This window comes from Melospiza georgiana, chromosome 5 (genome assembly GCF_028018845.1).
Source record: "Melospiza georgiana isolate bMelGeo1 chromosome 5, bMelGeo1.pri, whole genome shotgun sequence".
In the NCBI taxonomy this organism is placed as follows: domain Eukaryota; kingdom Metazoa; phylum Chordata; class Aves; order Passeriformes; family Passerellidae; genus Melospiza; species Melospiza georgiana.
Window position 1 is genome coordinate 35,106,945 of NC_080434.1, and position 13,393 is coordinate 35,120,337.

General features: G+C 42.9%; 2 protein-coding genes across 3 annotated transcripts in view; one reads left to right on the forward strand and one right to left on the reverse strand.

Annotated features, from left to right (window-relative positions):
• PRSS12 (serine protease 12) overlaps window positions 1–3,293 on the reverse strand; it is a 31,156-nt gene extending 27,863 nt beyond the window's left edge. The window contains exon 1 of the mRNA XM_058025333.1: window positions 2,894–3,293. Within this exon, the coding sequence (XP_057881316.1) occupies window positions 2,894–3,212 (319 nt within the window). The 5' untranslated portion in view covers window positions 3,213–3,293. The remainder of the gene's footprint in view (window positions 1–2,893) is intronic.
• The window catches only part of LOC131084154 (bifunctional heparan sulfate N-deacetylase/N-sulfotransferase 3), a 162,916-nt gene that overhangs the window by 87,257 nt on the left and 62,266 nt on the right, over window positions 1–13,393 (forward strand). The window lies entirely within an intron of this gene.

The window sequence follows — 13,393 nt, forward strand, 5'->3', positions numbered from 1 at the left end:
AGATCATGAGTCTGAGGCTTGAGTCTTCTCTCACAAAAGTTTAGTGAACCTTTATGTGATTGACATTAGTGGAATCACCTTTTGGTAAAAGCAATTTTAATGGAAAAGGTCTAAAGTCAAGCCTTCCTGGAGGTGTGTACTTTATTTCCAGTTCTGCCACTGACCTCTGACAAAGACACTTAGCCTGTTTTGTATTGGTCCCTCTTCATAATAGAAAAGCAAATAATTAACCTACTTGATTCAAAGTGCTTTAAATTAGATGTGGAACAACATAGCATGAACAACATATGCGCAAAACTGTAACCATGTGCCACACAAACACTGTGTGGCAGCACCTGCTCCCAGGTACTGAGCTAGGCCTCCTTCTTGGAACCTGAGTACACCACAGGTAAGTTGTTATTAGTAGCAACTAAAATACTAAATTGTGGTGGACGTATACGGGCTCTGTGTAGAGAGTATGCTCATATTCATTTATTGTCCTCTCTGGTATCCTTGGTTAATCATGATAAGTTATATGTATTTGTATTTCGTTTACTTGCTTTCAAGGCATGAATAAGTAATGTTACCCAGATATTTTCAGAAGGAAGGAAATGAAAGACCAAAACCTATTAGTTTAAACAGTAAAACTGATTTTAGTCTACTACTGTACAGTGTAATTGCAAAGGTGCTTTAAAAATATTTCATTGTCACTGTTTAAATATAAAACAATTTAACATATGCATAAGGACAAAGTTTAGCCAATTAACTTTGCAGATAAGTTATAATATTTAAGCTAGACAAACCCAGAGATTTACAGGTGGTAAGCCTTTGAATATGGTATTGTATTTAGTTATGGCAGGTGCCTAACACTGAGTATGGGCTTCCTTAGCCCAGGTACTAAAGCAAGAGGTCTAGTGAGTTTCTCTCTGAGCAGTCTGTCTCTCTCTCTCTCTAGCTATAACCACATCATGACATTGCCTCACTGGCATCTTTTTGCCTCTTGTAAGAAAGGAACATACTTCAGGGGGAATGTTACAGTAATCTTTTATTTCTGGACAAATGGCTTGATTTGTGTCCATGTTCCACCTCTAGCCATCTCACAAACTCTCTAATCCTTTCATCTTGCCCCACAGAGGCTTTTGGGCAGACATTGGCCCTGGTGATGCCACTGGAGTTTACCACCAGTGGCATGTCCAACAGGAACAGATGATCTGTCCATTACAAAGTATTGGCTATTGTTCAGTAGCCGTGTCTTCCCTCTTAGCAGGGGCCAACCTGGATTTCCTTTTTCTGGGGGAACAAAGCACCATTCTGAAAAGACTGGAGAAATACAGCTAAACCCAAATCAGGTAGTATTTTAGTGGGTTTTTTTTGCTTAAATCCCCTTCATGCTGAACTTGGAGGGGATTCTGAAACTTACTAAGTGCAAGATTGGGTTCTTAGCAATAAACTACTGTGTACTTCACTATTATATTAGACTAAGTCCTCATAAAGTATTTTGGGAACCAGACTGAAGAATTCTAAGGAAACTATTAATATGCCGGGCTAAATTAGAGAAGCAACTGTGGTACCCTTTCTGAAAGTGAGATCAGTTAAAGGGTATGAAGTTTTCTGGGGTTTTTTCATCTGTGAAAAAAAGGTATCTGTTTTCTCCATGCCAACAGCTGCCTGGTATTCTTCTCAGAGAAACATCTGTACTGCATAACATCATTCTGTCTTCTTGAAGGAGTAGATTTGACTTGGAACACAACTTAGGAAGCTGCATTTTTTGATGTGCAAATGATCAATAGGGACCTTGGTGTCTCCATATCCTCTTCATGGGGTATTTTTGTACCAATACATATAATTGTTCAAACTACCTTTTTTTCACACCCCTTCTATGGGTAGTGTTGGAAGAGAAGGATAAGAATCCTTTTCAGTCATCTGAAAGTAAATTAATTTTAAAAAACCCTCACAACACAAAGTCAGCTTTCTCAATGAACAAAAAAGTAATATTAACGATCAACCTCCTTGCTGACTTTGTGCTGTTACAAAAGATGTAAAAGGAAGGACAATAAAGCAGGGAATTTTAATTTTCATTTCAACAATTATGCTTGGTCATGTTTAGTATAGCTATAAATAGGACACAATTCTTATTTAAGTAGAAGATAATACCAGAGCAATGTGGGAGAAAATGTGAAGTCACTCAAAACCAACTGTACATCAATTTATTTAATGCCAACACTGATGAAATGTAAAGCTGATCAAGTGCTGGATGCAGAAATTGCTGTTCAGTCCTTACACATTGAAAAGTTCCACTGAAGTCAGTGGGAGTTCATCTGGGAGTGTGTGAGGGGAGCACAAGTCTCTTGTCTCAGCTCACGATGTTGTTGAGCACCAGCACTAACTTGTGAACCCCATTATGCTAAGATTGGGGGGAGGGGGCAAAGAAAGTCATACTGTGTAAACATCTCATCTTTGGAGCCAGGCATCCTTCTATTTCTCTTTCTGCCACTTCACTTCTGTAGACAAAGTGTCTTCCCAGTAAGTGAACCCGGCAACAAAAAAGGAATGCCAGCCAGCCCTGGCAAACTGAGCCTACTGAACGCTTATGGCGCAGCTTTGAAACGCTGTTCACCTACCCAGTATTAGAATAGCGGAGAAACAAACCCAGGCGGGACCTTCGTCTTTCCGCTGCATCCTCTGATGCACGAGTTTAACTCTCCTCTGCGAACAGCTTTGGCTGTCACTGGCAGACGGTGTCCGTCCCCATGTTCCCCGTTTCCTCCAGCGGCAGGGAACCGGTCCGGGATGGGAGAACGCCGCCGCCCGGCCAAGGCTCTCTCAGTGTCCGTCTCCCCCCGCGTCCCTCAGCCCCTCGCACTCTCCCGCTCCGCCGCCACCCCTGCCTGGGGCTCGCCCCCTCCCCGCTTACCTCGCTCGCAGTCAGCGCGGCCGCGCTCCGCCGCGCCCCGGCCGGCTCCGTCGGCGCAGCCGGGTCGCCCCTCGCCGCCGCCGGGTAGGGCGCAGGAGCTGCGGCGGCCCCGCGGCGCCCGGCCCGCCGCCCCCCGGCGCGGCAGAGGGGGCGCCGCCGGTGCCCAGGGGCGCTGGGCCGCGGGGAAGCCCCCGGCGGGGCAGCCGGCGGGGGGCTGCGGGGCGCGGGCGGCCGGGAGGCTGCCGGAGACCTGCCCCGGCCCGCGGGCTCCGGGGATCGCCCCTATCACCAGCGCCACCACGAAGCCGGCGAATGTCATGGTGCCAGTCCCGCCGGCTTGGGTCCATCTCCCCCTCTCATCGCGCCCAGGATGCGAGGAGGGAAGGCGGGGCCGCGGCGTCCCGCTAATCCCCCTCGCCGCACACCCCTGCCGCCCCCCCCCCCCCCCCCCCCGGCTGCTCGGCCCGCGGGGGCAGGGCGAGCCGGGCGCGGGGAGGCGCAGCCCCGGCGCTGCCGGCTCCCTACCTGCCGCAGCCTGCCCAGCGCCCCGGGGAGCCGAGCGGAGCGCCCGCCCGGCCACGGGCACGGCCCCTCGGGCAGCCCCGGCGCGGTTTACAGGGAGTGCGTCGCCCGAGCCCGGCCCCGGGGCTCCCTCCCGCTCCCCCGCCAGCCTCGGGGCTACCACGCCTGTACCATCCCTCACCCTCGCCGGCGTCCCTTCGAGTTCTGCTCTGCCCGCGGTCTCACCGGAGGCTCACCCCACCCCTCGCTTTGGGGCTCCCCTAGCAGCCACCTTCTCTGCCCTGTCCCGTGCCTGTCTCTCCCCGGACCTCCGATAGCCTCACAAAGAACAGAAGGAGCCGGGACAGAGCCTGGCCTGGGGCGCGCAGCTTCGGGGCGAGAGGCCCCCAGGGCCGTCTGGGGGCGCAGGGGATGGAGAGATCCCCAGACGTGTTAGCGGGGAACAAAGGGCTGGAAACAAATGCCGTGAAATGCCTTCGAGGGTTTAGCATTATCCCAGTCCCATGTGCTCTGAATAGTAATCTGCTTATTTCTGAGCGCTGCAGAGGTCTGCATGACCTGATCATCTCTGATTTCCTTTTCCGATCGGGATGGCTGTCAGTCAGATGGCTTCTTTGTCTCACATCATTTGGTTGTTAGTTTGGGTTAGTCACTGTGTTTTACTTTACTGCTGGTTTTAATCTATGCCCTTCATTCTTGAGGTCCAATTCCACCTCATGGAGCATGTACGCTTTATTTGGCAATTTGTGAGTTTGTTGATTCACCTCTCCATAAGGTCCTTTTACCTCTCTAATTTTTTTGTCTGGAAAGTGTTAATTTGGTTCTTGAGTGAGCACATGAGTATTTCCACTATCTTTTGTTGAGACAAAAGTCTAAAAGAAAGAGAGTGATTTTGCTTTCCATGCAGAATGCCACATGTATCCAGTGAACTGTGCCCTTCCTTTAGCAACCTCCAAACTGTTCAAAAGGTGCAAAATGCAACTTTATCATTTAAACTTTGGTTTATAAGAACAAAAGAGCTCCAATGCTAAGGAAAGCAGGTAACGTAGTGTTTGGGATTGCCCGCGTTCATCTTAGTTCTGCTTATCTGTGGTTAATTCATTATGGCAGCATTACTGTTTGTATTTTAATCACTCACAAAGTTAAAGCATACTCTGGTGGAGTTTCTACAGCAACGTGAAAACTATGCTATCACAGTGTCTGTTGCACTTCTTTGTGGACAGAAATGCACAGATTGTTCTTTCTTGCTGAGATTTCTGGGGATATGGATATGCATTATTTAAAAAAACATCAGGACTGGCAAGAATTTAATTTGTTTTCAAAGTATTTGACTATATACAAGATATTAGCCTGAAAGCAACTCACTATGACCATTTTTAAATTGTCTGAAATTCTGTTTCTGTCATGACAAGTTGCTTACTTTTATCCTTTGGGAAGGACCAGTTAAAAGCATGCTCAGCCTAGCTTGTTAAGGTTTCCTTCATTGCCTAGTAAACACTCTTTGGCATCAAGTAACAATATCTCATTTTCCCTGACCTAAGCTCTTTTTCCAACCCCTCTGTAGCCTGGAAGAAAAAGGGTTCTCCTGATCAGCACAGGGGAAAGAAAACAAATGACTATGGTTATGGTGAGTCTTGCAAAGTGCTTCAGGCAAAGCTCTGAGCCTGGCACTTAACTCGTGTATTCTGATTGCATTCGCCTCCCCAAGGTGTGTGGGCTGTGCAGTGAACCTTCTTTACCTGTTTGGGTAGAGGTATTTGTGCTTGAGCTTGCAAAATGGTACTCAGCAGGAAGTGGGGGAAAAGAGGGTAGGCTCCTCAGGGAAAAAGGTTTGGAAGTAACTACAATTCCAAAAAAGCATCAAGAAACAAAAAAGCAGTGTCATAATGATTCACTCCCAAGACAGGGTTCATGTTTAGTGGAAGGATCCACATGTACAGACTGACTTTTGAAGATTTTAATTTTTATAATGATTGTTCTTTTTGATGTGGCCTTGTAAGGAGAAGGAGCCTTCATTTGTTTTAGAAACTATAAATGAGCTTTCCCTATGATATGAGGTCTGTTAATGCTACAGAAAATAAAGCTTTTGTTACAAATTAGGGACTCAGACTGGTGTCCATTCAAGAGATTGATAGTAAACTTACTGTAAAGAGGAGGGGGCACTCTTGTAAGGAATCCTGGAGCTGATGGACGGTTTTTACCAGGCTGTATGCTTTGCACTTTGCTTGCAGCGTCTGTCTTGGCTTGAGCATTTGTGAGCGTCTCCCCCATATGGTTTCTCTGGTGTCTGAACAGTCTGAGCACATGCACAGTTTGTCCTGCGCCTCTGGCACTTACAGGTGCCACGCAGAGAATCACTCTGATCTGCTTGACTGCTTTTATCACACTCAGAGGAAGCTCATTATCTCTGTGACTTCTACCTCTGTCACATGCAGTCACAATCACTCAAAAGTTATTGGAAAGAGCAAAGACAAAGCAAGAGTTATATTTATAGACTGTGGTCTGGAGAAGCTTGATTCTTTTGGATTTAAAATGGACTCTCACACTTAAAATAACAGTAAAAAACTGCACTAAGCTTTAAAGGTGGACTTTACCTTCACATATTTAGAAACAAGAAACAGAGGATTATTACTCTGATATAGCTTTAGAAAGATTCCAGATATTAAATACTCTTAGTGCATTTAGCCACCTTAAAAATTGTTCTCTCTACTGTACAAAACTATTGAAAACTCATTCACAAATTGAACTGCTTTTGAAAAAGGAAATGCAAATGAATAAGGAATTGCAAGTGAAAAGGAAATCAAAAATATGTTTCCTTAGTTAGGAAAATAAGCAAAAGTAGTACTTTGGAAAACTCAAAATCAATCTGGGTGTTACATATAGCCTGGATTCTGAAATTACAGCATCCAGCTTTTTAGGGAAAAAAGGCAAAAAATGCTGAAAAATCACAAATCTGTGGAAACTGCAAGTTAAACTCCTGCTGCAGCACTGGGGGATTTCAACTCAGTAATCTGTGTTTAACAAAGCCTGTATTTATATAGGAAAGCAAAGGCTTGTTATGGTCTTTTGGGATTGGTAGGGAAAATAATGCATTAAGATGACATTACAGAGGGTGAACTGGCTCCAGGTGAAGCCCATTCCTGATTTTGCAAAATGGTTCCAATACTTAGTCTCGGTATTTAGCTTGTTTTGACTGCAGTCCTGTAGACCAACACTCGTGACCAAAGCTGGGGAATCTGTGCTGTGCACTGGCAACTTCCAAGACAGCAGTTGGAAATCATCTGCCAGAATAGGTTTTAGTTTCTGTACAATTCCACAGGGTTGGCTGCTTTTTTCTCTACTGATTTTAGATAGCCCCAACACCAAACTGTTGATAAAACAAATAATAATAAATAATTCATAGTTATGAATGGATCTGACCACTTCAACACTCCCTGCTCCCCTCATATTTCTGTGCATAGATTCCTTAGGTTACCCAAGAAATGGAAATAAGGGAAATACTCACATAATCCAGAGCAGTGTGGGTTATTCATAATATGCAAGGCTTTAAAGGAAACTTATTCAAGAACTTCCTTCATCCTAATAGCTTTCTAAAAGCACTTGATAGTTCTTCCCTGTGTCTGGCTCTGATTTTGCGTCGTGTGAGGATACAGGTTATTAGAGGACTAATTTTCAATGAGTGGTTCATGTGAATAGGTGAAAATATCTGATGTGTGTGTTAACCGTGCAAAAATAGTAGTCCTGCATTTCAAAACATTTAATACCCGGCATTTAAAATTCTGCTGGAGAATCAGTCTAATTCTGCTGCCATTTGAGTCAATAGGAAAATTCACTGATTAGCCTCTTCCTGTGTTCAGTAAAGCTGCTTACCTTTATTTTTGAGTCACTCATGCAGTGTGCTGTCAGCAGAGATTTTAGAAAAGCTGAGCACTTCCAGCTGTTGATGGAATTCAGTTAAAATACTGGTGACAAGTAAAGGCCTGACTCAGTCCTGTCTCACTGCCACTGATAGCCCTATCCAAGGTATTCTCTCTTGCATTCCCTCCTGCCCATGTTAGCATCAAGCAGCAGCACAGATGGGACAGCTCAGACCAAGGGCTGACTTCAGGCAATGAGCTATTTGAAAAATTCCCCCAGGAAAGAAGTACAAAGTAGAGAAAATGTAGTCAAACAGCCAGGCACAACAATGAAATTATTTCCTTACTGTCTAGCTAATAATTTTGTGCCTTTTTTTTTTTTTCATATAATTAACTAGGCTGGGGCAAATAGATCAAGTGCTGGAATAAATGGAGAAACTTGTACACGTGACCTAGTGGGCACTGGGTGAGATCAAACACCAGGCTGAAGTCAGGACTAGGAGAAGAAACAAGGCTTCTCACAAAGGAGACTTCCATGTGCAAAATGAGCCATGGAACGGGCACCCAAATGAGTCAACATTTTTAGTATGTAAGTCAGCGCTCTTATAAAATAATTTTATTCATTCGTGTCATTCTTTTTAACTACATGGGCAGCAGAAATTTGAAATGCTGCCAAGTCTGACTCAAAATTAATTTGGGTTTGTGCTTATGTGGAAGAGAATAGGCCTTTTGTCCATAATTCCATATAAGCTCCATAGGGTGACCCTGCATTGCACAGGATGTAGCTGAACAGCCGGTAATTGATGAGGTTTCCATTAACACATAACACAGTGGGCACAGTAATGAGATCACAGGAAAAGCTTTTTTAAAGTGTTAAATACTTTCTTGTACAAGGGGCCGAGTTTGTATTATAAGGAAATAAGGAACCTTGTTTTCCTGGAACAAGGCAATAAGAAACTTGATTTCCTGGAGGACTTCAATACATAGGTGTATATGTGCTCAACACTGGGTTCCACAGACACGATGAAGTAACTGCAGTTAAAACAGAAAGGCTTAAAAGTGAGGACCAGTTCCTGTTGCATGTGTAAAGTAGGTGGAACACTTTGGAGCACTGCAGACAGGATGTGTCCGTGGTGTTGCTACGGTTTCAGCAACACCCAGGAACGGGCAACTGGCACAGCATATGGGCCTGTTCATGCACTCCCTGTGCTGTGGGGTTTGAGCCTGGTTTGATATTGCTTCCCTGAGCAACCTCCAAGCACTCCTTATGCTCCTGTCACAGCAGGAGCGTTCAGCAGATCCCAAGTGTGCAGTGCCATGTGGCGGAGTGGGGAATGAGACTGGAGTGTGAGAGCAGGAGAGCCCCAGCCTGTCTGCAGAAATACAACAGAGGTGCTGCTTTAGCTCCTAAAGCTCACTATGGGAAGTAAAGGCAGCATCCCATATGTTGCAGTCCGTTAACTGGGTGAAAGGGGAGGCTGTGTAGCCAGCCTATAAATAAGTATATTTAAAGAGGCAAGAATATGCTAAGGAGGATGTTTTTAAAAAATTGTATAGAAAATCACATTTGCTAACAAACAAGCTTAGTGGAGTTTTGCTAAGAAATGGAACTTCAGTTCCAAACCTGACTACCCTCAGTCTGTGTGGGATCTGGTAAGTGAGTCAGTCCTTTAAGGGACACAAAATGTGAAAAGAAATTTGATAAATTCATCATAAAGCATACATTTTGGCTCTTTTTCATATAGAAGGTGGCCTTGCAAACATTAGGTAAGCCTGCCACAGAGCGGGATTAAGCCTTATTTATACAAAACATCCCCTGTCATTGAGGACAACTGGTTCACAGAGCTGAGATATATGACCTTCTACAATTTCCTCTGACATTCATGTGTAGAAGGTTCCCTGAGGTAAACAATGCTTTAGAAATGGACTTGTTTAAATTAGTTCCTCTCTCACAAACAATCCCGGTAGTTCCCTGCAATGATTTATGTCTCGAATGGTAGCATTTGTCTTCTCTTTGCTCAGAGATAAATTTCTCAAAACATTTCTTAATAATACCTGTTTCAGAATTCTGCATTTCATTGTTGTGAAGTGTAAGTGCAGTGAAAATTCCAAACCACGGAAAGTGAGGCAGGCAGGGTTGGTTTGTGTTTTTGTCTTTCACCTCACCCAAGTCCCACCTTCCCATTAGCAGTAGTGCAATGAGTCATTTCTGCTATTTGCTACACTACCTCCAACAGCAACACACACAGAGTCTGTAAAGATTTTTTTCTGCAGAATTTCAGAGGAATGCAGGAATTTATTAGTGCTGAGCTACATATATGCAATGACCATTAGTCAACATTAGCCAGATTTAATCCTATCTGTTTTATATAAATTTGTTTTCTGAGAAAGATGGAGGCTTCATTCTCTCTTCATTCTCTTCTCTCATAATAGTTTTGGATAAGAATATTATTATTATTTTTTCAAAGGAACACATATTCTCATACTTACTAAAAGGAAGGCCAAAAAAATAGTTTATACTTACTTGACTCAGGGAGACTGAGATTTATTGGTTTGCATTGAAAGCATGAGGACTAATTTCAAATTGCCTTTTGTTTTACTTGAATGATTTGAGAAGTGTAACTGTCAAGGAGGGGAATATATTGATGAGTGTTCATAATCATGGTCTCTTGACTGTATAGGTTAATAATTTCATTGAAACCAGTGAATCTTCTCATGTTAGTGAGAAGATATTGTGCATTATGAATACATGTCTTAGTTTGGTTGCCCATATTGGTACCATTTTAAAAAATACAGATCCCAGTAGTTCCTAGCTTCCTTTCACAAATATATGCAGAGCTGCAGCAATTATTTCACATTGATTGCTTTAAAGTGATGCACAAAGATATACTTGATATTTGTGCCTCCTTTCAACAATGTAGTTGAAATTTTACAATGCAGACACATATACTTTAAAATAAATAAGGTGGGGATCCTGTGTACAGTTTGGGGAGTTTCTGTACCAGGTGGGATTGGAGTTATCTTTGCACTATTGAATTATGTCTCCTGTAGTTAGAAGAGCGCTGGCATTGTGCAGACCTGTGACAGACACTGGCACTTAGATTGCCTTCATTCCCACGGAATGCAGCTGGGAAGGGTGACAGATGACAAGGGCACAAAGCAGGAAAGTTCCACTGCTGGAACTACTGGCAAAACAAAGAGCTTTCTTATAATCATCATTGTTGGGTAAGCCCTCCCTTATTCATCTTCACTTCTGACTTTTTTATCTCCTCAGATCCCTCTTGTCCGATTTTTGTGATTTCCCCATTGCTGTTTCCTTGATAATCTAAAGGTTCTGTGGAATTACACATTCCAGCTTACTGGTTTCATACTTGGCCATTTTGGCTGACATAATGATATGTCAAGTAAAAGGAAAAATTAAAATGAAGCCCATTGGATTATGAAGAATACTATTTTTTCTATAGGTACAGCTATACAAAACCTAGTGACTTCTTTTTTCATATTGATCTGCTTAGCACTCTATTTCTTTTTGAATAAGCACTGTATTACACTACACTCTACTTATTTTACTTTAAACTTTTAAACATTGTTATTTGACACAATACTTCCTAATGGTAAGTCATTAAATTCTAACAGACCAATGTCCAGTTGTCTGAAGTAGAAGTACTGCTAACTTTATCAATTGTAAAATTTCAAACTTCTCCTTGCTTTATTGTGATTATTACCCTGTTTTGGAACCCTGTCTCAGAATGGTGCCATTAGTTTCAGCAGAGCCTTCATTTAGCCCTTAAAAATCAAGTAAGTAACTTGTGCTGGGAGCTGTAGGAGGTGAACTTGCAATTTGAATCATAGGACACCACATTGGAAAGGACCTCAAGGACCATCTGACCCAAACTTTCCTGGCAAAAGAACAACCTAGATGGGATGGTTCAGCACTCTTACAAGTGCCCAATGTTAGGAAATCCACCATTTCCCTGGGGAAATTACTTCAATGGTGTGTAGTCCATGTGCCCACTTTTTTTTTTTTTTTTTTTTTTTTTCCTGTATATGTGGGCTTTTCTTCCTGAATTTCTCTCTGAATTTCCTAGGATCCAGGAAAAGTGAAAAACTCCTTTCTCTAAGATTTCACTACAAGCCATATTCTGGAGTAACAAGAAGATAAACAATAAATTCAGGGCTATATTTAAAAATATTTAAAATATTTTGTACAAATAACATGCTGATGGAAAATACCCCATTTAGTTAGCTGTGGAGGTTGCCAGGAGACACTAAATAATACTGAAAACTAAAGTACCGAGTGTGTCAGGTAATACATAAAGATGAGTTTTCTGGAATACAGAGACATCAGACACAGGAGGTTTTCAGTATACCAAGCTGCCATATCCTGTCACATTCTGTACAGGATCATTCAGTCTCCTTTGCTGCCAGTCAGCACAAACAAAGCAGCTGAGACAGAGCCTGTGTACAGGTACCCCAAGTAAACAGAAAATGAATGGGCTTGTTTTGCAAGCATGATGGGACACAGGGTATGGCTGGAAGATAAAACGGGCAGAGTAATTTTCATATATTGTGTGAAAAGCATAGGGAAAGCAGGGAAGTGATACATAATATTTTCTGATCGGTGCTTGTAGAGTTAAGTCTGGAAGTCGGTGAACACTGCGATCTATAGAAATACGGCTCTCTGTTATTCACAGCATTACTAATTCCCACTTCAATGCTTTGGTTTGTAACAGTAAAGCCAGGAGACAGAGACATCATGTCATTAGATCTGTGCTGCCCTTGAGTGGATCAAATTCAGCTCAGTGGTAGAACAAATAATAACACTGAATTGTATAATTACTAGAGATTTACTCCTGCCTCAATAAGGGGGCAGTGTCTAAGTGAAAAGGAGTCAACACAAGGCTAGATGCAATGCAACATAAAGCTGCACTCCACCCTCTCTTCACCTGCTGTGTTTTAAGGCATACACACAGACATTTCTGTTGAAAAGCATTCTCTGAATGTGGTGAGAAGCTTATTGCCTGGTCTCCAAATGAAGTGGGACTTGAGGGAAGAAATGTAAAAAGGCAAAGTCTTATCTTTTGCAATACAAATTAACAACTGAATTTGTAGATCAGACTGTTATGTGGTCCAACTGCCCGAGTACCTCAGGGCAGACCAAAGGTTAAAGCCTGTTGTTATGGACACCTCTAAAACACTGACAGGTTGCCTGGGGCATTGATCCCCTCTCCAGGGAGCCTGCTCAGTGTTTGACCACCCTCTCCTACAGAAATGCTTCCTAATGTCAAGTCTGAATAGCTGTAAACAGGATATCTTGAATTAAGAATATAAACTATAATTTTGATAGTTTGTGACATTTCTAGAACAAAATTTATTAATCAATAGAATTTTTAAAAGCAGAAATTATTACTATTCCTAGCAGTTAAGCAAATCCAGTGCAAGGTCCTAAAACCATCTCTTGACCCATCCACATTTTTCAGGTAAACAAAGTTCTGTTCAAAATGCTTCTCTAATTCTGCTCCAATCCTGCTGGTTTTCTTAGAGCAATGTTGGATGCTGCTTGTGAGGAGGCCAGAAAAATGTTTAGTTCAGGCCATTAAATAAGTTTCTTCCTTATAGGTGACTTAGAAATATTTTATAATTTTTTAAACTTTTGTGTGCAAGTCACTTATTGTTGCTGCTAAAATAGAATGAAATATGATGCCATTCAAAAGCAAAGGAGTTACAAAATCTCTGAAAATTCCTGTCAATGATCACATCCAGGTATGACCAGTTGGTGCAGGGGCAGCAGCTCCAACATCAAGGCTCTGTGTCCATCACAAAGGACATGTCCGAGGCTGGATCAAGTGGCAGTGGAACTTGATCTAGATAAGTGTGAAATGGCAGCACATGCCGGGCAAATTATCCCCAGGCAGCGGCAGGGTGTTTATGGAGGCTCTGTTTTGGCTGGATGCTTGTGGGCTTACTAAGGACAGGCAGTGCTCGCCTGATAGACACTCTGCTGCTACTTAGTTCCTTCCAATCGATTTTTGAAACTAAATTGGAGCTGCTAAGTGAGCTTGTGCAGACTCATGGGTGTGGTGTTTTTGCAATAGGCTCATTAAGTGGGATTTGCCTTCTG